General features: G+C 41.6%; 1 protein-coding gene across 1 annotated transcript in view; it reads right to left on the minus strand.

The window, feature by feature from the left end:
• The window catches only part of CSMD2 (CUB and Sushi multiple domains 2), a 786,100-nt gene that overhangs the window by 26,444 nt on the left and 734,885 nt on the right, over positions 1-24,771 (minus strand). The window contains exons 53-60 of the mRNA XM_049878694.1: positions 23,304-23,477; positions 17,684-17,857; positions 14,614-14,802; positions 12,190-12,363; positions 7,553-7,735; positions 3,463-3,639; positions 2,046-2,225; positions 1,445-1,618 (exon numbers count right to left, since the gene is read on the minus strand). Coding sequence (XP_049734651.1) covers positions 1,445-1,618; positions 2,046-2,225; positions 3,463-3,639; positions 7,553-7,735; positions 12,190-12,363; positions 14,614-14,802; positions 17,684-17,857; positions 23,304-23,477 — 1,425 coding nt within the window. The remainder of the gene's footprint in view (positions 1-1,444; positions 1,619-2,045; positions 2,226-3,462; positions 3,640-7,552; positions 7,736-12,189; positions 12,364-14,613; positions 14,803-17,683; positions 17,858-23,303; positions 23,478-24,771) is intronic.

Genomic DNA, 24,771 nt, shown 5'->3' on the forward strand with positions numbered 1-24,771 from the left:
GCTGATGGCATTATCAATGGCTGAAAATACAAGTTAGGAAACAGCATGTGCCGCACAATCTGATACCTTTTATAGAAAACTGTATACATATCATTATTTATGCAAAGATGCATAGTGATTGATGTGGCAGGCATACTTAAAAGCCTAACCATGGTTATCTTTGGGAAGTGAGAGTTCAGATGATTTTGACTTTCTTCTTTGTATTTTTAGATATAGTATGAATTTTTTTAGATTGACTGGGATTTACTGTAAATAAGCAATTCAGCTATTTCTCAAGATGAAAAGCAAGGTTGCTGGATCCAGACTCAACTCTGAGACTTACTGTCTTCCCAGCTGTCCCCTGGTGGTGTGTGGAGGCCTGAGGGGCCAACCAGGAACTAAATGCTGCTCATCCCAGGTCCACTTCCTCTGCTGACCCTAGTTTCTGCTGATTTTTTCCAAACTGAAGCAAATTTTCAGCAGTACTCACACAGTGCCACAAATACGCAGATAATTTTCTGCAGAATTAGATAAATTTCAAGTAGAAAGAAAAAATAGTCCCTACTGCTTTCCCAAAGTAGGGGCACTGACAAAACCTTTCAGAGCCCACTTACGGGTCATGACCAGAATAAGAGGCCAAGCACCTCCTTCTCTGGGGATCTTAGTAAGGAATGAGCCCTGGAATTGGCTTGGGGTCTCTTCTGAGCACAACTGGGCCAGGTGGGTAAGAAATGACCTCTTTACCAGAAAAATCACGGGTCCCCCAGAAGTTTCTTCCATATAGGGTATTTTCTCTCTTTCTTTATTGTGTTTTAGGTGAAAGTTTACAGTGTACTCTCCCCCGTCAGCACTCTCCTGTTTCCCTTTTACACTATGCATTCCCGGTGTCACCTATCCAGGTTTCCTGTCCCTTCCTGCCTTCTTGTCTTTGCATTTGGGCAGGTGTTGCCCATTTGGTCTCATACACTTGATTGAACTATGAAGCATGTTCCTCATATGTGTGATTGTTTTGTAGGCCTGTCTAATCTTTGGCTGAAAGGTAGACTTCGGGACTGGCCTCAGTTCTGAGTTAGCAGTGTGTCAGGGGGCCATAGACTCAGGGGTCCTCCAGTCTCTGGCAGACCAGTAAATCTGGTCTGTGCAGGGTATTTTCCATGAAGACACGCATGTTCCCAGCACAGAGCACCCCCAGATCTTTGGGTACTATTCCATTCCATTAAGAATCATCTGCCTATCTCTGACTTAATTGCTTCCATTTGTGGCTGCAAACAGAGTCTGTTAGTAGCCAGGGCTACTCAATTTCTGCCTTTAAACTTCTTTCCTCCTTTACTAGTGTCTCTGACAAACTTCCTCTCTGATTTTGGGGAGGGAACTACCTACTCTCAGCCTTCCAGCAACAGCGCTCTGAGGAGGGGAAGCGGAGACATCGGACTGTCTGCACTAAAAGCCCTGGTTAGCGACTTACGGAAACATTGAGGCAGCTCCCCGGTCCAGGATCCGTTTCCCTCACAGGTAAGCACCGCAGGGAGGGACAGCTGGTAGCCCTCCAGGCAGGTGTATATCACACTGGAGCCCCACATGAAGTCGGACCCCACTACCTTCCCGTTGGGGATGAGCTGAGGTGGCTTGCACATGATAGCTGGGGGGGAGACCAAAGCAGGGTGAGTTCTGGAGCTGTCCTGAGGATACCAGACCCTAGTCTTCAGAATTGACATCACTGGCTAGCCTATACCTGCTGGGAGTCTGGGCTATGCAGGAAGAATCAGAAAAGGCCCTCTTACTTGGGTGGGGGACGAGAGGTTTTGATCTTTTTGCATCTTACAATGCTCTTCCAAGTGTGAGGAACCAGTCCTCTTTGCACAGCCCTCCCCTCAATGTTCATGGTCCAGGCCTTACCTTGGTACCTCCCAGTTCTCACCCTTAAGAAGTTCAGGGGCCAGTCCTCACCTTGCACACCCCTGGTAAGATCTTTGCTTGCCACTCCGTCCCTTCTAGATGTTCAAAGCCCAGGCCTCACCTTCACACCTTCTTTGCCCTCCTGCCCAGATCTGCAGCTGTAGACTCACCTTTGCAGACTGGCTTGGTCCCATTCCATGTCCGGTCCTTGGTGCAGCTCAGCACAGACACCCTATGTGATTCCATCATGTAGCCAGGGACACACTGGTATGTCACTGTTTTGTTGTACCTGAAGTCATTTCCTAGCCGGAGGCCATTGGCTGGAATCCCAGGGTCACCACAGTTTATGACTAGGATAAGAGAGATATGGCGTTGCTTATTCCCAGACCAGGTCCCTTTTCTCCTCAGTATTCCTTGCACAAGTCCAAGAGGGAAGTCTGTCAGATCAGGGGTGCCCTGGGTCTTCCCAGGCTCCCAGTTGGACTCTGCCCATGCTCAAGTCTATTTGGCCAAGTCTCCCTGCATCAGGTTCCCACTACCGCACTGTCCTTGTCCACACCATACCTTATGCACTCCAGCAACTTGGGCTACAAAGGCCATGCTTAACCAAAGTCCAGCCCTCTACAAGGAAGTGCCCAGAGGGGTCAGTTCCTAAATGAGGCTGGTCCCCAGGAAGGGGAGTGGTTTCCAGGTAGAAGAGCCAAGATGTGTTCACGGGCCACATAAAATTTGGCTGACCAAGAAGCGTATCTTATAATCTTTACTGCCTAGAAGGCCTTTTAGGCCAGACAGCTAGAAGCAGGGTCTATGACCTATGCAATGTGCAGTGGTCATGCCTATGTCATGGTATCAAGTGAGGGTGAGGTTCACCAAGCTACCTTCAGAACAAAAGTGAACTTGACATGGGATTGCAGATAGAGCCTGAAATCACCAGGATGTTGAAAGGGAAATGTCAGATTCCCTCATCCTATCACTTCTTCATCTGGGCCCCACAGTGACCCACTTTCTAAGGAAAAGGGCCTAGGGCTGCCCTTGAGAATAGCAAGAAAGGGGAGTTGTGAGGCTACACCATGCTTGGGAGCCAGGCTAGGGTGAGGATAGGTTCAAGGGACAAAATGAACCTACAAAGATGGCAGATGGTGGCAGCTTTAAAGTAGAAAAACAGCCAGGCTGAGCTCTGGGAATTTGCTCTAAAAGAGAACAGAAAAGCCCAAGGAACTGGCTTAAAAAAAGAAAAAAATTTTTTTTTTTTTTTTTTTTTTAGGGCCTGTGAAATGACTAGGGCCTGTGAAATGACCTATTAGACTCTCAACCTCTTTGAGTCTCAGTCATCTCATTATAAAACGGGACTAGTAATAGCTACTTATGGGGTAGTGGTGAGAATCAAATGAGATAATACATATAAAATAAGGCACTTAGCTCAGAGCTCCCACAAAGTATATGCTCAAACATGATTGTCATTCAAGGTCAAGTCCCACCACTCCAGCCAGCTTTCTCAGTCTCCCATGGACAGCCTTCTTGTGCATGAGGGAGCTGATTGCCTGGGCCACTACTTTGCCATGGAGCCCAGAGGGCCTAGGCTCTTACCTATGCACTCTGGGTCACTGCCTGTCCAGGTGCCGTTGACTGAGCAGTGTCGGCTGAGCAGGCCTGTGGCGTAGTAGCCTTCCCGACACTCGTAGACGATGGAGCTGGAGAAAACCAGGCTGTCACTGAACACGACTCGGGCATTGCTTGGAGTCCCAGGGTTCCCACAAGAGATCACTAGGAATCCAAAAGAGCATATTATTCATAAGAACAATGGCAGGTGTCACTTGGGGATCTGAGAACTGCCAAGAGTGGAAACCACATGCTACACAAGGGTCCTGTGGATAGTGACGACTCTCATGGTGCTTTCATGCCTGATCACCTCACCCCGACAAGGGAAGGAGAAAACTGTATGAATTTTTTACTTCTTAAAAAAAATAAAGACTATCTTTTTTATGATCACATCTATTTTTTAAAATAGCAATTCCTTAATATCACCAAATATGTAATTGGCATTTAAATTTCTCAATTGCCTTATTATTATTTTTTACAGTTGATTCGTTTGAATCAGGATCCAAATAAGGTCCACACATGAAATTTGGTTTGCACGTCTCTTTTGAACCAAGATATTATATTGCATGTCTGTTGAGCCAAGATCTTACCCTTCCCTCTCCTGTAATTTACTTATTACAGAAACCAGGGCATTTGTCCTGTAGAATTTCCCACTTTCTGGATTTTGCTAACTGTATCAGTGAGGTATTGTTTAACACATTCCTCTGTCCCCTGTAGTTCCTGTAACCAAGTTCTATTTTTGGCAAGGGTACTTTATAGGTGCTTTTGTGTCTGTCTTATTGCCTCACATCTGGAGGCACATAATGTCTGGCTGTTTCCTTGTTGATGATGTTGCGACTGATTGATGGTTCAGATTTGCCCACCTAATCCAGCTTTATAAAGTTTCCCATTAGTTTTCACTTAGCAGCAATTGATGACTAGATTCATTACTTAGGGGTTGCAAAATGGTGATATTCTACTTCCATAGTTCCTTCTGCGTTAGCTGGAGTTCTTTAATAAAGAACTTTCCTTCATCAACTATCTGCTTACAGTTCATACCAGAAGGCAGGATAATGCTTGCTTCTTTTCTTTTTGTTTTTTAAATAAAATGACAGAATAATGAGTTGGTTCCCTAGCAAGCTCCAAAGGTGACCAGCGAGCTTATTTAAGAATCATTAGGAACTCATAGATTTAAATGCATTATGTTTCTATTCATTGCCATTATTACTCTTCTTAATCCTTAAACTGTTCTATTTTTAGCTACTGGGAGCCTCTTGAAGTTGGCTCTTGAGTTCCTTTGACATGACCCCAGTCGTCTCTGGTTGCTTCTTTGCTTTTTGGAGTGACAAGGTGTCCCATGTTCATCTTGTACATTTCCTACCCCAGACCTGGCATCAGACGTTTCTCCAAAAAACCCTAGTTCCTTTTAATGGAGAACGGATTTAGAGACCATGATCTGGGAGCTAAGGGTACTCATTACTACTGAGCTGGTCTCTAATGCTAGACTTTTCCAGTGGACTGATCTAGAAAAAACTTGAAAAATTGATACTACATTATAAATTTATATTGATATTACCAATCCAAATTTAGGATTAAGGGTTTTACTGTGACTTCTTTTACATTGTATCTATTTTATGATGAAAATCTTGGTTCTTAATGGCATTGAATTATTTTTATTTGTTTTATCCATATTTTAATAATAATAAAATCTGTGAGTTGAGGGCTGACTCAACAGCAACCAACAATAACAATATGAATATATATACTATTTTCAGAATAGCAATACCAATATTACTACTAACAATAGGATTGGTGAGAACAGTTTAAGATTTTTTGCAGCTTTTTTTGTCCTTACGATATATACCACAGTCAAATTACTGCGCTTTAAAGCCATTTGAAATAATTCTCTGGGGTGATAAGCCACCAACTTGACACATGGTTAGGCTCACTTCTTCCATTTTGATTTTTATGTTTAGAGACTGCTTGTTTTTCAACTTTGATTTCATTGTATTTTATAACTATGTATAACATTTCCACGGTCCCAAGTCAAATCTACAAAATGATTCTTACATATTAAACACAACTCACAGGACCTGGCATCTATTTATCCAACCAGTTGTATCCTACTTGCTGGGGATACAACAATGACCAAGTTATGTCCCTGCCCTTGAGGGGCTTGTCTATTCTGAGAGACCTCCCTATAAACAGATGAATTAAAATATGACATCATAAGTATTATACTTGAAGGAAAAAAAACACTAAGAAGAAAGCAGCTTATTGGGGCTAGAGGTGAGAGGTAAAATTTGAGTAGAGTCTTGAAGAATGAATAAGAGTTTGTTAAGGGAAGTCATAAAGAGCTGGGTCTGTGTACATGCACACACACACATGCACACATAAACACACACATGCACACACACACAAACACATACTTACTCATTCAACAAATATTCAGTTCCAGACACCTTAACTCCCCACCTTTTGTTCCCTGAACACTTCTCACATGCTGACTGACTCCAACCAGGGATCCCAGTGGGCATGAAAGGGACCTTGGTCACAGTAGGCATTTTAAAATACACTGAATATTCCTCTTGCCAATATACTCTGCCACCAACAGTTCTCTTGCTATGCCTAAATAATTTTATAGAAATTAACTTTTCAAATATCACCCCCCAGGAGAGGCAGGACTTTGGGCAGATGAGTGGGAGAAGACACGGACTCCTCTGTATCATCTCCTGGGCAGGAGTCCCTGTTCAGAGGCCAGAACATCCCTTCTTGCGCCACAAGACTATACCACAATCTCAATTTCAAACAGCCTGCTTTCTTCTAACCACTGCCTGCCTCTTTTTTTTTTAATTGTTGTAAAAATATAGGTAACACAACATCTGCCAATTCAACATTTTTCACTTGTACATTTCGATGAAACCAAATACATCAATCATGTTGTATAACCATCACCAACATCCATTGCCATATTTTCCAGTCCCATAAACAGAAACAACACTAGCTAAACAAAGCTCTCTCTCCTTCTGGGGTGGGGTCTCTGGTGATATTTGCTCCCACTGGGACCTACAATTCATTGATCCTATCACTTTTTCATTGACTCTTACTCTACTTAGAAATTTGTTCCCTCTTTAGATTGCAAGATGTATCATAATCACTGCTTTGTCTGCACCCTCATCTCCCTTGTCATTTTCTACTGATGTCTTAATTGCCTAGTAAAACCCCAACCCTAACCCAACACTCTACCTACACTGTGCCTGCACCTAAGCAGCAAAAGGTGCTTGAACAAAAAGACTGATGGTGACTACTCTCACTTTAAACTTCTGACTTCTTACTTAAGTGAGTCCTCCGTGCTGCCTGGAAAGTCTGCATTGCCCACTTCCATTCACACTCCTACCTTGCTAAATGACTGTTTCTATCTTCTCTTTCTCTTCCAACACATTCTCACTTGGCCTTTCTCTCAGCTGTGAAACTTGCTCCCTAGTTAGGAGAGCGCCATCAGGCTATGTTTTAGAGGGAGATAGAGAAATCCGGGGAACAGCTGCAAAAAGTTGGAAAGTGGGAAGTTAAAAAAAACTTTTTGGGGGGAAATTTAGGAATGCATGGGGAACTATAATTTCTCATATTGTAGCTACTTCAGAAAACATCATTAAGGGTCTATCTTACTTGTAAAAGGTATTTAAAAATTGGATTAGCATTTCTTTTGGCACTTTACATGTTTGTTTAACACAGTCTCTCCCCTTAAACTGTGAGCTCCTAGCGGGCAAGGCATATTTCTGTCTTGGTCATCGCTGTATCCCCAGCACATACCACAATCTTTGGCATATAGTTCCTGAATCAAATAATATGAGAATTGAGTGTATTAATGGGCTAAATTTTGTCTCTTCTGGTTTCTTCCCTTCTTAGTTGAGGGTGGGGATTACTAATGAAGACAAACATAAACTATCTGTTTGTGTCCATTATGTGTCAGCCCAAGGGAACAAATGGGGCCAGAGGTTTTATCTGTGAGTGTGAGGGCAGGTGTGTGGGGGCAGGAGAACTGGGGAAGAGCATCTGGGGGTGGGAAAAGGGGAAAAGCAGAATGTGTCACATACATTACCTCCACACTCAGGCTGCGTGCCACTCCACGTGCCGTTGGCTAGACAGGTCCGCTCTGATGATCCCCGGAGTGCATGACCAGCTTCACAGCTGAAGCGCATCAGACTGCCTGAAGCAAAGCTATCCCCCAAACGGATGCCATGGGCAGGGATCCCAGGGTCACCACAGAAGCCCATGCTGGTTCCTGTGGACCACAACCAAACAAACCCTGTTGCATTTAGCGTGGAAGAAAAGGGAGTGGAGAATGTGGAGAGAGAAAGAGGTTGGACCATTGTTAAGGGGAAGCAGTAGGCTTCAGGAATGAGTAGTAGTGAAAACTGTGTGCCTAGCCTAGGTTACCTGGACAGGCTCCTGTCTCACTACTCCGTAGTCAAAGAACACAAACGGCCAAGGTTAGGGGTGAGTCCCTGGGAATCACATAGCAAAGAGAAGTAGGAAGGCAGAGGGAAGGTTCTATAGTGAAAATCATACCTCCATATTTGGCCTGTGCCAATCTGGAATTTCAGGGGTCGAGGCTGACCACATCTCCTTCTCTCTTTTGCCTCTTCCCCACTCAACTGGCAACTCGAACCTATTAATTCTACATTACCCTCTCCATTCCCAATGCCACTGTCTTAGTTTAGATGCTCAACATTCTCTTGCCTGAACTACTGCAAATACCTCCTAACCCATGTCCCTTCTTAAACTCTCCCTCTAATCTACTTTCCATCTGATCCTCAAATCTCAACAATTAACAACCAGCAACCACCAATTCTTGTTTCTTTCCTGCCAAAATATATTCATGGGCTTCCCAGTGCCTGCAGGATAAAATCTCAACAACTCCTTAGCATAGCTTCATCTTCTCCACAGCCCAGCTTAGATTATGATCTTGGGCCTTTAGTTGATTCCCTACCCACAAATTACTCAATGCGAGTGGGCTGTAGACCAAATGTCCTAGACCCTCTTATTGCACTCTTGCTTTGTGCCCTATCTCTTGCTACATTCCTGTAGTTATCTGTCTTCTGACATTGTAGAAATCTATCCAAGAGAGTGCCAAGGAGCCAAGAGGTAAAGGAGGATAGAGAACAGAAGACAAAGCCATAAGATCTAGTGCCTGTGGGAGCTGGCACATTTTATAATACAGAGAAGTATGGGGGCATCAGACTAGGCTGTGGTCAACATGAAGGAGGAAGAGGAAGAATAAGAACCAATTACCTCTGCATGAGAAGACAAAGTTCCCAAATGCTGTCAAATCTATCTCCTCATGAACCCACATGTGTGGGCATCAAATGATAACATCTAAGTGGCCACATTTCATTTGTTGGAGTCAATAAATGCTTAATTTATGTATACCTCACCACTTACCATTTATGATTTTTCACTTTCTCAATCTTGGAATTATTTTCCTTTTCTAGTCTAGTTCTAGACTCTAAGAATACTCTGTAACCAATGTTCTCCATTCTGCTACCCACCAAACCAAGGGAGTCATTCTATCTTCAAATATATGAAAAAAGAGGGCCCATCACATTTGGCTAGGTTTTCTTATCTTCTGAAGTTTTCCAGGATGTAGCTTGTGCAGCAGGCAGTAATGGGTTCCTCTTGAAGGCAGCCTTGATGGTGACTAGCTCCAACTCACACAGTGACTAGCTGACCTTAGCCGGAGCCAGCACTATTGTAAAATAAGCACAAGACTAGAGCTTTCCAATCCTGGGGCTTGTTCTGACACAATGGTTCCTACTGCAGTATTGAGGCATCTGTTTCAACGATACACAGAGGCTGGGACAGAATATCACACCAAGGGGGCAGAGTAAACAGATGGCAACTGTTGACTCTTCAATGAAGAGGTATATTGGTAAGATGGTGATACTGGAGAGATGGGCAATGAACTTCCTAAAGTATCTTTCAAATGCCAGAAATCTCTGCATATCCCTGATGGCCCAGGAGCTTATGACTCAAGGACTCAGGATATTTTGTTATGCATCTTCTGGGTCCACTGATTGTACAGAACAAGGCTCAAAAATTTGACCATGGTACCCTTGAATGTGTATTTTCTAGGACTTGCAAAAGATGGCTAGGTGTAAATTTCAGGAAGGGAGGCACTATGTCAATTTTATTCACTAGTGTATACCTAGGGTTACTTTCTAATCACCTATTCTCATGTCTCATTTTCTTATCTAAGGCATTTAGGGTTATTCAGTCCTCAGCCTTAGCACTTATGGCTCTACTCCTGACCTCAGAGGTCTCCAGAGAAAAGAAGTTACATATTGGGATAGACGAGACTTTACAAGAGCTCTCTGGATTCCATGCAGTGGACCAGGAGAATACTCGGGTAGTTGGGTTACATATACTAACCATTAGGAGATGCTCAAGGCTTTTTTTTCTGGTTTCTTTCTCCCCTATCCTGCACTTCTTCTCATGGAGAATAAAAACCCACATAATAGATCAAATAACAGCATCATTAGCCCAGTGTCCTAGAAAAGTATCCAGAGGGAGGAGCTTTATGTAAAGGGACTGTTCACAGAAGGGACTAGACCAGATGCATGCTTGGATCCCTTTCCTTTTTAGAATGCCTCGCTCTCCTGGAATCCACTCTGTGGGTAAATTCAGGAGGTGTCAATGTGCATGTCCCCTGCCCCTCATCCCATCCTCCCTAAGTCACTTCCACTAGAAGTTCAAACAGACAAAAAGGAGTCCAGTTAGCAGGACTTCTTCTAGTACAGCTAAAGGAGTTCTTGATCATGTGTAGTCCTGCCTGGTTCAGAGATTAGATAGAAGTGAGGGGCCAAAGTCTGGCTGGTCATATAGAGTGATGTGTCTGGGATTGTTCTGGGTAGTAAAATGTTTTCCGAAACAGGCCACAATGGCCTGTCCTTTGGGAATCTCTCCTTTCTGTGGAGAACCTAACTAATATCTGGTAGAGTTCAATACTCTGGAAGGGTCTTAAGTTCTGGAAGGCGGGCTATTCTGGGAACCTCAAATGCAAGAAAAAGATACGAGTTGTGCGTCTTGTGAGTGAGGTTTCATATCAAGGAGAAAGCATCTGTATTAGGAGAAGGTTGGGACCCTCACCTCTAGAGGGGATCTGGCATAGTCAGGGATAGGGATTGATTTAAACACCAAGGTGTGCTCCCTGAGAAACATCAAGTTATATGAGCAGCTGCCCCTCTTGTGGATGACATGCCATATAGGATCCCTTCCTAGACCCAGGCAGGCTCCCCTCAAAGAAAACAAAGCTGCAGTATGCTAATTTTTTGGCTTGGTGGTTTCTGTCATTGGTGGGTGTCTTAGGCTGGGTTCCCTATAGAAGGAAAACCAGTGAAGTGTATGTATATATATATAGAGAGAGAGTGAGAGAGATTCATCTCAGGGAAATGGCTCACACGGTTTCAGAGGCTGGGAAGTTCCAAGTCCATGGGTCAGGAGTCTGGCTGGAGGATTCTCCAGACACACATAGCTCCAGGGGGTGATGAACCCAAGATCAGCAGGTCAGACTGCAGGCTGCTGGCTCATGGGCTGTGGAGGCTGACAAATCCAAGATCACCAGGCAAGACAGCATGCTGCTGGCTCACAAGCTGTGGAGGCTGACAAGTTCCAAGATTGGCAGGTAAGACAGCAGGCTGCTGGCTTGCAGGCTGTGGAGGCTGACGAATTCCAAGATTGGCAAGGAATATGGCAGGTTGCTGGCTCAAGTCCCAAGAACCAGAGGTCAGATGATGATGTGCCAGATGTAGGATCCAGAGCAAGCAAATGAGCTTTGCCAGAACATCCGTATATATACTGGATGCAGGCCACATCCCCAAAGAAACTCCCCTTACAACTGATTGGCTGATCATATCAGATCACATCATGGAGGACTACTACATCGTTACGTAACTACCAAAATACATCATTGCATAACTGTCAAACCACTGAGTATCATAGCCCAACCAAGTTGATACACAACCTTAACCATCACAGTGGGACAATTTAATTTCAAATATTTTGTTCTGTTACAAAACATTAGAGATGAATTTCTGGTTTGAATAATATGGACACGTAGGGTAGTTCCCTACATTTGCTACTTTGATAATCTCTGTCAGTGTCCTTACAGAGATGGGCAGTAAAAAAAAAATAAAAATAACTAAAAGGAAGTCTGGAGGCTGGTGTTTAGGCTGTAGGGAAAGAGACTATATTCTACTAGGCAGCCAGGACACAAGACAAGTGAGTGGTGGGAAGGTGATAAGAAGGAAAGGAAAGGAAAGCAGGCTGGGACTCGGGGGTCTGAAAGGAGAGAAAAGAGTGTAGACGTGGGTTTAGGTCTGGGCTTAGAAGCAGGAAGGTTTGAACTTGATAAACTTATGGAATCAAGTGTCTGGACAAGGGTCTGGCCATACGCTGACCTCACAAAGTTGTGTCCTCCCTAATTTTATAATCTCTTGTCTATATGGGCTTGGCCAGAGCTGTCGAAGCCATGAAGTTGGGCTCAGACTATAAGGGCTGAACTCCAGCTGGAATCTCTTAAACTAAGCTCTCTGCCTGTGAGGAATGAGGTACAAAAAGACTGACTCCCTCTCATCCTTTAATGAACAATTGATACCTTGGTAGCATGTCCACCTCCCACTTCTCACCAGCCACAAGAGTTCCATCCCCCCCACCCCACTCCAACTCCATGCCCCATACCTGAACAGTGGGGGAGGGAGCCAGTCCAGTGTCCGTCCAGCCCACACATGCGGGTAGCATTTCCCACCAGTGTCCGCTTGCCAGTACAACTGTAACGCACGACAGCCCCCACAGTGTAGCTGTCTCCGGACATCTGGGTATGGGGAGGGGAGCCTGGATGGCCACAGGACACCACTGTAGGGAAGAGAAAACATCTCAGCAACTCCGCACAGGAGTGGAGAGTCATCACAGAGCACATGCTAAGTGTTTTGTAGTGGGAGGCAGGGAAGAAGAGAAAACCTCAGGCATCTACTAAAGCAAACTTTCTGCTCATACAGCAACTTGGCATTAGCAACCACATCTACCCACCTGACTGTACAGTTTCCATATCTGCGAAGTGAAGCATAATACTTGCTGTTTTAAGAGTTGAATGAGATAAATGCCCCAGCACGTTGTAGGAACACAATAATACTCGTTTCATTCTTTCTTGCCTTTTGTGCTCTCAGTAATTAAGTACAGTTTAGCATCTCTACTAATAGTCAATGAAAAAAGAGGAGACCATTGGCTTTCTGGAATATAGATTATCAGCAACTATTGAGCTATAGGGTCGCTATGAGCCAGAGTCAACTTGGTGGCAATGTTTTTTTTTTTTTTTTTTAATTGGGCATTAATCATTTTTTGGTGAGATAATAGCTACCCTAGTTTTAGACATTGGCCTCTACCCGAGGAAGGGCCTCATTCATGGTTCCCACAGATTACGGTAACTCAAATATAAGATCTAAACATAATAAAACACAAGACACAAGTGAGTGAGAATCAGCAGAAATGACAATAGCAGAATTAGGTTCATAAAGACTATGATACTGGAATTATCAGATACAGGATACACTGTAAATATATTTAATATGTTAAGGGTAAAAAAGGAACAAATTTACAGAGAACTAATATACTGTAAAGATAATCAAGCAAATTTGAAAAAAAAAACAAAAAACCCAAAACAGGACTTCTCAAATGTAAAATAAATAATTGAAGACAGAAACTCAAGAACAGGTTAAACACCAACAGACAATTAGTGAACAGTAAGAGAGATTTGAAGAAATTTATCAGAGATGGAAAATATGAAAGAGAGGTTCAGACACATGGAGAATAGTATGAGAAGGCCTAAGTTTGAGTTCCAGAAACAGTGAAGGGAGAGAATGAGGGAGAGGGAATATTTACAGAGATAACAGCTTAGAATTTTCCAGATGCCAAAGAATCCAGGAAGCCTAATGAATCCCAAGAAAGATAAAAAAAAAAAAAAATCTTAATCTAAACACAGTGTAGGAAAATTCTGAATTCCACTAAGAAAGAGAGGATTTGAAGGCAATGAGGCAGGAAAAAACAGACTAATTAAAAGGTACAATAACTAGACAGAAAGTACACTTGTCATTAATAATGAAAGTCTAATAATAAAAGCCAGGAGATAGTGCTAGGAGAGAATAAGTGTCAATCTAGGCTTCTATATCCTGCAAAATTTTCGCTTAAGAACTAGAGAAAATGCAGAATACCAAAGACGGAGAAAAACTATTTTCAAAGGAGTGAAAGAGTGACAGCTGACTTCTCAATAGCAACAAAAGTGGTCAGAAGATAGTAGAATGATTTTTTCAATGAACTGAAAGAAGATAACTGCCAACATAGATTTCTAAATCAACCAAAAATATCCTAAAAAATGAGGGACAAATAAAGGCATTTTCAGATAAACAAAAACTGAGAGCATTTGCCATCATCAGATTCTCACTAATAAAATTCTAAACACTATATAGAACACTCCACCCAATAAGAGCAGAATACATACTCTTCTCAAGTACACGTGGAACATTCTCCAGGATAGATCATATGTTAGGCCACAAGGCCCAATAAATTTAAAACGACTGAAATCATTAAAAGTATGTTCTCTGATAACAATGCAATGAAGTTACAACTCAATAACAGAAGGAAATTTAGAAAATTCACAAATAAGTGGAAATTAAACAACACATCCCTAAATTAAATGAAGAAATCACAAGGGAAATTAGAAAATTCTCTGAGATGAATGAAAACAAAAGCAAAACATACCAGAACTTATGGGATGCAATGGAAGTAGTATTTAGAGGAAATTTATAGCCATAAATATAAACATTAAAAAAGATTTCAAATCAATAACCTAATTGTACATCTTAAGTGACTAGAAAAAGAGGAGCAAAATGAAACCACAGCAGCAGAAGAGAGGAAATAATAAAGGTTAGAGCAGAGATAAAATAAAGAATAGAAAAACAACAGAGAAAATCAATGACACCAAAGCTCATTCTTTGAAAAGATCAACAAAACTGAAAGAAAACCCAAGGGAAAAAAAAAATTCAAATTAGTAAAGTCAGGAATGAAAACGGGGACATTACCACTGACCTTACACAAATAAAAACTACTTACAGAGACACTGGGGACGGGGACGATCCCATGTGCCATCTCCCTGGCAGCTGAGCACTGGAGTGCCCAGGAGGTAGAAGCCGTGGTTGCATTGGTACAACACCGTGGTGCCATAGCTGAACCTGTGTAGGCCACTAGCATGGACTTGACGAGTGCTGTTCTCTTGGTGCCCAGGATCTGTACAGTTGATGACTGCAATGGAAAGGGTCAATTAGAGGCAGAAACCTGGTCATGAGAATTTTCTTAAGCTTTTAAATGAGAATTCAGAAGTCCAAACCAGCATGCAAAATTTCTAGACCAACACTGGACAATGCAAAGCAAATCTTGCCTGGAAAGGTGAGCTGGTCCTGAGGTTCTTACGACTTCTTCCCTCCTTCCCACCTCCTCCCATAGTGGTTAACCTCTTCCTCCCCAGTGGTACCTTGCACAGACCTCTACTGCTGCTTTCACCAGCCTGGATTATGATTTTTTGGAATTCATGAGTTCCTTGAGGGCAGGGATGTGTAGTCTCCGTAGTCCCAACCCCTAGCTCAATGGTTCTCCCACAGCAAAGCTCCCTAATTGTAAAACTGATTAATTTGGATTGACTTGAACAGGGATTGGGCTCTTTGGGAAGCTGTTTTAATCACTTTTAAGAGCATTTCAGGGAGAGATTAACATCCTCGGGGATAAATTTGACATTATAATGTGAAATTTGATGTTATAATGTTAAAGTAGCTTAATTCAAAACCAGAGATTTTTACAGTAATGGCAACGTTCTTAATAACCCATGATGTGTGCTTTTGCTTGAAAAGCATTTTCACACCCATTATCTTACCTGAGCCTCGTACTCATCATATGAGGTGGGTAAGGAAGGTATTTCTTTCTTTGATAGCTGAGAAAATTGAGGTTCAGAGAGGTTGGGGTCACAACACAAGCATTTATTCACTCGTGGTGTTTATTGAGATGTACTGTATGCCGGGCATTGTACTGGGCACAAAGAGCCTCACAGAATTTAGTCTAGAGCAGGGTTTCTTTAACTTGGCACTCTTGATGTTTTGGGCTGATAATCCTTTGTTATGGGGGGCTGTCCTATGCATTGTAGGATGTTTAGCAGCATCCTTGGCCTCTACCCACTAGATGCCAATAGTAGCCCTCCAGTTGTGACAATCAAAAACAACTCCAGACATTTGTCTCCTGGCGGGGGAGGACAAACAAACAATTATCCTATTTGATAAGTGCTCTGATAGGGGCAGTATAGAATGTTCTGGAAGCACAAAGGAGGGCACTTATCCACATGCAGGCAGTGGAGTAGGAAAGGCTTCCCAGAAGAAGTGACATTTAAGCTGACACTTGATGGTTGAACAAAAGTCACCCAGACAAAGAGAGGGTGAGGGGGGCAGAGAAGAACGCATTGGAGGAAATGGTGTGTGTGATGCCCTGGGGGGCACAGCAGCACATGGCAGACATGAGGGGGGGGCAAAGTGGTTAAGAGCTCAGCTGCTAAACAAAAGATTGGCAGTTGAAATCTAACAGCTGCTCCTTGGAAACCCTATGGGGAGTTCTACTCTGCCCTGTGGGGTTGCTATGAGTTGGAATTGACTCCACGGAAATGGGTGGCTGGGACCCAGAGTGAAAAGGTGTGGCAGGGGGTGGAGAAAGTGGAGAGGAACAATGGTGGCCTATAAGCCAACAGGGAGAGTACACTTACCCTGAGGGCAATGGGAAGTCTTGGTAGGTTTTTCAACTGGGAGTGACTTGATCAGATTTGCACTTTGGACAGATCACTTTGTCAGGGCAGAGAAGGGACTAAGAGGGAGTAGGACTGCAGGCCATGTTTCTAAGGATTTTAGCCCAGCCTTCTGATTCTTAGACTGGTTGGTCCTTGAGCACACTACATGGGGAAGATACTGGAAGAGAGGGGCTGGTTACAGGAGAGAGACAGAGGGCTGATGAGCAGAGTTTCTGAGGAGAAGGGAGGCTGTGGGATAGCGACACCCCAAAGCAGCAGTTCTCCACCCTTTTCTGCCTGAATAGATGATGGGAGAAAGGCAGAACACAAGGTCATGCCAAGAGTTGCTGGGTTCTCTGGAACCTTTTTCACTCAAAATGGCACCTTGAAATGTTAAGAAGGGGTTGTTATTTTAGGACTAGTATGTTGCCTTGGGGAGCCCTGGTGGTGCAGTGGTTAAGAGCTCAGTTGCTAACCAAAAGGTTCACAGTTTGAATCCACCAGCTGCTCATTGGAAACCCTATGGGGAGTTCTACTCTGTCCTGTAGGGTTTTTATGAGCCGGAATTGACTCGACAGCAATGTTTTTTCCTTTCATCTTGATTTATTAAAAAAAATAATTTGAAAATTTTGGTCCTTTAATAACATTTACATATGAGTTGTGACACACTGTACTCCCAACACTGCAACAAAGAGCCACCATACCTGAGACCCTCAGCCCTCACAGCCATGAAGACCTGAACCGTCTCTGATCAGGACTGGGCAGTCTGGCAGTCAGCCCAGATCTAACTCTCCAATTGAATGTCCTTTAGTCTGCCAAACCATTATAAGTGAGGGGCAGCCAGCCCCATTTGTGCTCGACTGCTGTGAAGAGCCTTTAAAAGCTTTAGCAGCTATTTCCTAAATCATTCCAATAGGGCCAGGATATCCTTCACCCAGTCTGCTTCTTGAGTCTTTGGTTTTCTTTCTGTGTCTTTCTGCCTCTTCCCCTCTCCCTTCATTCTGTCCCCACAAACTCTCTGTTTTTTATTTTTCATTCTAACCATTCTGCTTATTTTATTCCATCAAAAATGGAACTCTATTGGACAATGACAAATTATTTACTCTATAAAATGTAAACAAGGCTGTTTTCCACGTCTGTTTTGAAAGATAAAACTAAGTTTTGCTTTACTTAAATAATGACAGTGAAATTTTATGCAGGTATATCTAGCTATGTGGTTGAAAAAGTTTCCCTTTTATGACCTTTCTTTGTCCCAAGTCTTCCCTATTTGAATCAAAATGCCAGTCAATTCATTGGCTTCTGCTCCTCAGTTACAGGCAATGGAGGTGCTGGGGCTGGAGTGGGAGAGGAAGGATGACTCACTTCTGCAGGTGGGCAGCATGTCGCTCCACTGACCGCTGGCCAGGCATTGGGACCTAGCAGCCCCCTCAGCCACATACCCAGGGTTGCAAACAAACTTGACCACATCATTGAGGTTAAACTGGTTGCCCTGAGTGAGGCCATTGACAGGGTTGCCTGGGTGTCCACAGGTGATTGCTGCAACCAAAACAGAAAATAGGTAAGCCCTCCTATTATTCCACATTCAAAGAAGGTCAACCTTGTCTAACCTGGCATTTCTCATGCCTATCAGGGAAGTTCAGCCCTAAGTCTAATTTTAGTATCTTTTGCTACAAAGATCTTTATTTCCTAGCATCACGTTGCATCTTCGTTGAAGGCATGTCCATAGCTTGGAAAACTTGAGAGAAATCGTTCTACGACTTCCCCTGGGGCTTTGTAGGCCTGGGTTGTAGCTCTCTCTGGTTCAGGTGGTCAGTCCTGCCTTATTTCCTCTGCCTCTGATCCCCTTGGCCTCTCATCTTCATTCATCATCCCTAGATATACTGATAACCACCAATCAGCAGATTCAGACCAGTCTTAGCTCCTGGGCCAATCTTGACAGAGCCAGAATCAAGGCTTGGTGAAGAGAGCTCCATCACCCTGCTAAAGCAGTAGCTCGGGCGAACTGTGGGGAACCAGAGTTGTGGTTAGGAAAGGCTCCCCACCCCTACCCCCGACTCCTTCCTTGTGAAGGGAGCTCCGTTTTAGTGTAGGGCCTGGCCTCTCTCTGTGCTCTTTTACTTACTCTGCTCCAGGAGTGTGGAGTGACTGATCTGCACAATTTGGGAAGAATGAGCCGCCATGCTTGGCTCAGCTCTGCCACTTTCCTCTTAGAACCTAGCTGCCAGCAGAGAGCACATGCTCTCCTCCACTCCTCTAGAGGCAGCCTTTCCCCAACAGTGAAGGGATACCTGCCCCAGTGCAGTGCCACCTGATTGGCTGAGTGAATCTGTCCCATTCTGAGGTTCATTTAAAAGGCCCCATTTGACCCTCACATTAGGCTACATTTTCCATCTTAGCTTTTATCAGCTCTAGCTATTTGTTGAGAATATAGATAGAGGTGGTGGAGTATGGGTCTTCAAAATAGAGGTGAAATCGTGAAATAACTGTGTGGGAATGGAAAGGGAGATAACTGGGGACATGTAGAAGGAGTTGGAAAGTTTTGAGAGTCTGGTTGATATTGAAAACCTTAAATTTGAATGTGATGCCAGCTAACACAGTGCCCAGAACACAGGAAATAGTTATAAAGATTTGTTCCTTCTACTCTTGTCTTCCTTTTTCCAGATCCTCCAAAACAGCTGTGCTCCATGAGAGAATGGGGCTTGTAATCTGACAAATGGTGGCATCACCACCACCACCACCACCACCACCACCACAACAACAATAAAACCAGCTACTTAACATCTAAACCAGCCACTGTTTTAAATATTTACATGTATTAAGCTATTTAATACTCACAATAATCTTTGAGGTATTTGCTTTCTATAGATAATGAAACTGAGATCTAGTGAGGTAAACTAACTTGTCATAAGTCTTATAGTTATACAATATATAGTGACAAAACTGGGATGTGAATGCAGGCAATCTAGGGCCAGGGCCTGAGTGCCTAACTACTTTATTATACTGACTTTCAATAGAGACCAGATATAAAATTACATGTTTTTAGGTCAGGCAGATATTCTCCATTTAGTCCAAACCCCAACACTCCCCATTAATTAAAACCTAAATCTCTTTACACCTTAAGTGCCAATTTCCAGAAGGCATTTGAATTTTCATCATCTGTATGAAACCAAATATGTTTTTGTTAGTCACACCTGGAAGGGTGACTGAATATAGCTGGATCTTGCTTTTCATAAATCTAATACTTAAGGAGTTACTAAGAGTAATTTTCATGCATTCCTTATTTTTATAATTGTGGTACATATACAGGTAAGAAAACATTTGCCATTTCAACAATGATACTTTGCTTATTAAGTTTTATTACTTTATTGCCCTGTCACCTATATTAAAAACCAAACTAAGAAGAAAAATAAAAAACAAAAACCTGTACTTTAAAAGTTCACTTTAAGGAACTTTCAACAGTGAAGAATTTTTTAAATAACTTCCAGGCAGCTGAGGATAATAGTGGCCACTCACATTTAAAATGTCAGTTTAATAAGATGAACAATAAAAACCACAGAGAACCCAGACCTGCAGAATAACTAGAAAACAGAGAAAGTGACAAATTTCAAATATCTGTAAGTAGGAAAATAAACACTAAACTCAGACAGAACTATTTCTTATGCTCGTATTGCAAGTCTTTTCAGAAAGCAAGAATATATAAAAAATTTTTATGGAAAAGGGAAGTGAGAAACAAAGGATTTAAGATTGGTCTAAAATCACTGTCAGAAAGAGAAAATCTGCCTTGAATGTAAAAATATTGAAAGAGAACCCTGGTGTGTTAGTGAACTGACTACAGGAAAGGGCCTTAAAAGCGTGTGCGATTCTCCCCTATGTCTTCTGGAGGAAAAATATTAAAAAGAAAGAAGGAGAGATGGAAGGAAGAAACAAATGAAGGAAGGAATAAGAGATATGCTTTTTGAGATTGGGTAGTAAAGGGAAAAAGAAGCGAAATTGGAGGGGGGGCTGGTAGCAAAATTTAGGGATCTGTAAAAGAAAAAAGAAACAAACAAAGCATTGGAGGGCACACACTTTTTCCTTATCACACACACACAAGCTTCTGTCAAAATACAAAACTATATAAAACAAAAAGACTGTATTTTGCTACACTGTCTGAAGAGGGTGCTCTTATAAAAAAAAAAAAAATTTTTTTTTTAGATAACTCTAAACCCACAAAATGAATAGAAAATATCAGCCTAAATCTATAAAAAGCTGCCATAAGAAAACAGAAAACAATAAAAACATCTCAGTTGATGAAAACCTCGCCAAACAAAACAAAATACACGAAGCAGAAGAAAACTGTAATGGCACTCTAAAACGAATTAGATATTCTCAAATAAGCATTTGGGGCTATGAATAAAAACACCTTGGGAATCAAAAAATCAAAAAGTAAAAATAGAAATGGACAAAAATGGGAAGCAATTAGAGGATAATTGATTAAATACAGGAAAGAAATACAAGAAAAAGACAAAACCATCTCAGAAATAAAGACTAAACTATAAGCAGCCCAAGAGAAAATATTCTCAAATGATAATTTAACAAGGAATATTGAAGAAAGTCAGGCAAACAACCAGGAGAATTAAAATTAGATAAAGAAAGTAAAAATGATAGGCGGGAAAAAGGTTGAAATAGAAGATAGGCAAAGAAGAACCAACACACACACAATTGGAGTCCATGAAGAAGAAAAACAAGACAATGGAACAGGGCTAGTATTTAAAACTATAATCCAAGAAAATGCTACAAAAATAAAAGAAGACCTGAATCTACACATTCAAAGGCCCACAGTATACCTGGCAAAATAGTCTTGAGATGGTCAGCTCTGAGGCACATATTAGTAAAAACATTAGGTTTAAAGATAAAGAACAAAGAAGTCACCAGAGCCTCCAGAAAAAAAAAGTCGACAACCAAAATAATCTACAAAAACAATAGAATTAAACTAATATTAGAATTTTTTAGAGTAACATGCCAAGCAACACAAAAGTAGAGGAGCATTTTTTAAGAAACTGAAACAAATTGTGGCCAAGGATTTTATATCTAATCCTGCTGTCCATTAGGTTTTAAGGCACAGAAAAACAGGAATAAACATGCAAGAACTTGAGGAATATTATGCAAATGAGGCTTTCTGGATGAATTTACTAACGGTTGAGCTTTACCTACATAAGAGATAGCTGGGAAAACTTCGACAGCATTGGTGAGATTTTAATATATTTAATGGTAGATCTAGGAGTAAAAAAAAAAGTTTGAGAAAAGGGTGGAATAATAATATACAAATGCTATAATAAATGTTTTATGTTCTGACAAAATATAAGTCATGCAACTAAAAATGAGAGAAGGAAGGGGAAAAAGGAAAAGTAGAATAAGCTTATTGATTGTTGTATAGCCAGTAGGTGAAATTCAAAGGATACCATTAAAAATTGATAAACCACATTAAAAAAAGTTAAGAAAATGGACTAATGGCATTTAAATGTTATCAGTACGAAAGTAAATAAGAGAACAAAAACACAAACTTCCCTAAATACCAAAAGAAATAAAAAAAGCAAAGAAAACATATAAAAAACCAAACCGTTGCCATTGAGTTGATTCCGACTCATAGCAACATAGTAAAAACCAAACCCACTGCTGTCAAGTCAATTCCGACTCATAATGACCCTATAGGACACAGTAGAGCTGCCCCATAGAATTTCCAAGGAGCACCTGGCGGATTCGAACTGCTGACGTCTTGGTTAGCAGCTGTAGCACTTAACCACTACGCCACCAGGGTAACATATAGTACAGATAAATGCCATAAATATATTTTACACATAATAATTACATAAAACATGACAGAACTGAAATTAAACATATCAGTCATATGAATACATGTGAATGAGTTAAACCCTCTTGTTATAAGAAAAAGATTTTCAAATTGGCTCCCAAGACAAGAACCAACTATGCTGCATACAAGAGACACACCTAATTTGGAAAGGCTAAAATAAATAGGTGGGCAAATGTATATGAGGCAAATGGAAAAAGAATGAAAGTAGGGGTTGCAACCCTAATATCAGAAAAAGTAGCATTCAAACCAAAAAAATACTAAAGTGATAAGGAAGGACATTTTTAAAGGCTACAAACTACAATTTTGCAATACCTAAATAATACAGCAACTACTTTATGTAGCAGAAACTATAGGAGATGGAAGGAAAGAGGAGCCCACTAGTAACAGGAAAATTCAGCACACATCTCTCAGAACAAAACAGGTTAAACAGACAAAAATAAGTAAGAATATAAAAAGACATAAATGACATATCAGTAAGGTAGATCTTGTATGTGTGTATACACATAAATAAAGATATATATAAACTTTACATTCTAGTGCCCCTTCTTCCCAAGTGCGCATGGAACATTCCTAACAATTTATCACATATTAGGTCACAAAGAAAGTGGCAATAAATTCTATAAAGTAGAAATATATGCAGTGCAATAAAATTGGAAATGAAAAACAATAGGAACAGAAAGGCCCTTCCACCTGAAAATGTATTTTAAAAAGCTTCTATTAAAAAGCTCCTGCAAAAGGGGAATTAATATCTAAATTAGAGAATTTCTAAAAAAATAATAAAAACATTACATATTAAAGCTGTTATCAGAGGATAGTTCAGTTATAAACACACTATTAAAAATCAATAAAAATGAAAGAATGAGAATAAATGGATTAAATTTGCAACTTGAAAGCCAGAACAAAAAAGCAAACTTGAGAAAATACAAGAAAGAAAATAATAATGATGAAAGAAGTAATTAATTAGCAGAGAACTGAAAAGTGACGGATGTAATGATCACATCTTTGAAAAATTAACAAAATGTACAAAAAAAAAAAAAAAAAAACTTCCGGGTAGCCTAATCACGAAAAAAAGGCAGAAACTACATTTTGAATCTGAGCCCCATGACTAGGGAGAGTGGACAACATACTTACGCACACAGAAAGGGGTCTTGCCCGACCAGTGATGATCCTGCTGGCAGATTCGCACAGACATGCCGATGAGGCGGAAGCCGGCGTTGCACTGGTATACCACGCTGCCCCGGTAGTTGTAGTTCTCCCCATTGATGTGTCCATTCACGATGGGCTCAGGAGTCCCACAGTGTCCAGCTTTGGCGGGGGATGGAAGAAAAGAGTAAATCAAAGAAAAGCTCATAGAAAATGAGGTGCAACTTGGCCAGGGTGGAGGGACACAGGCATCGTGGGGAAAAGGGCCAAGGTACGCAGCCACCATATGATGCTGAAAGGTTTCAGCAGGGTTTCCAGACTAAGACGGGCTAGGAAGAAAGGCCTAATGATTGATTTCCCTAAACCAGCCAATGAAAATCCTATAGATCACAATAGTTTGATCCACAACTGAACATGGGGATAGCACAGGACCTGGGGGTTTTGTTCCATTGTGCATGGGGTCGCCACGAGTTCATGGCAGCTAACAACAAGAACACAGCCACCCACTGTTTTTCCTATCTTACCCTAAAAGTAGCCATTCAGGAGTGACTTCAGGGATTCTAGACATGATAGAAATGGTGTTGAGGAATTGGCAATATCAAATCCCAGTGCTGCATCCAATTGACAAAATATGCCCCTGGCCATCCATCTCTGGGCTTTAGTTTCTGTGTCCACACATGAGTGAGAAGTTATCATTGTTACCTCCCTGTCTCAATGATCATGCCCCTCTTTATCTCATCAACCCACATTTATTGAGCACCTACTGCATAAAAAAAAAAAAAAAAAAAATTTTTTTTTTTTTTTTAACTGCATAGTGCAGGGCAGGGTGGGGGCATCACCATGTGCGTTAAGGCAGTCAAAGCCTTGTTATGCTGAAAATATCCATGTAAACACAGACGGTTTGGCTAAATTCATTCTTCCTTATCCTTGAGGGGCGAGGAACAAGGACAAGATAAACCTAGGTGAGTTATTAAATGGGGTTTGGGTAAAGTGTATTCCTGGTATTTCCACCAGAATCTTTTGGCCCTGTGTGGAAATAACCTTTGACTGTGTTCCTAACAGGGGCTTGAGATAGTGATAGGTCAGCACTACTCACCCTGGGACAGACCATTCAATCCATTCTACTAGCTTTGTATGGCTGGGACTCTTCTTTGAACTTAAGGGATCCAAGAAAGGAGTGAGAGAAAACTTTAGAATCTAAAAAGGGGTAATTCTCTGGCTTAGGCAGGGAATGAAGTAGCCATGGGGGAAAGGATAACTTTGTCCTTTTGTAAACTAGGTTGTTTAATGTCTCTGCCATTTGCTAATTATACACACACACACAATACCAAATAACTAGCTGCTGTTGAGTTGCTCCTTACTCATGGCGACCTCATGTGTGTCAGAGTAGAATTGTGCTAAATAGGGTTTTCAATGGCTGATTTTTTTTTGTAAGTAGATAACCAGGCTTTTCTTC

Source organism: Elephas maximus, chromosome 3, assembly GCF_024166365.1.
Source record: "Elephas maximus indicus isolate mEleMax1 chromosome 3, mEleMax1 primary haplotype, whole genome shotgun sequence".
Lineage (NCBI taxonomy): Eukaryota > Metazoa > Chordata > Mammalia > Proboscidea > Elephantidae > Elephas > Elephas maximus.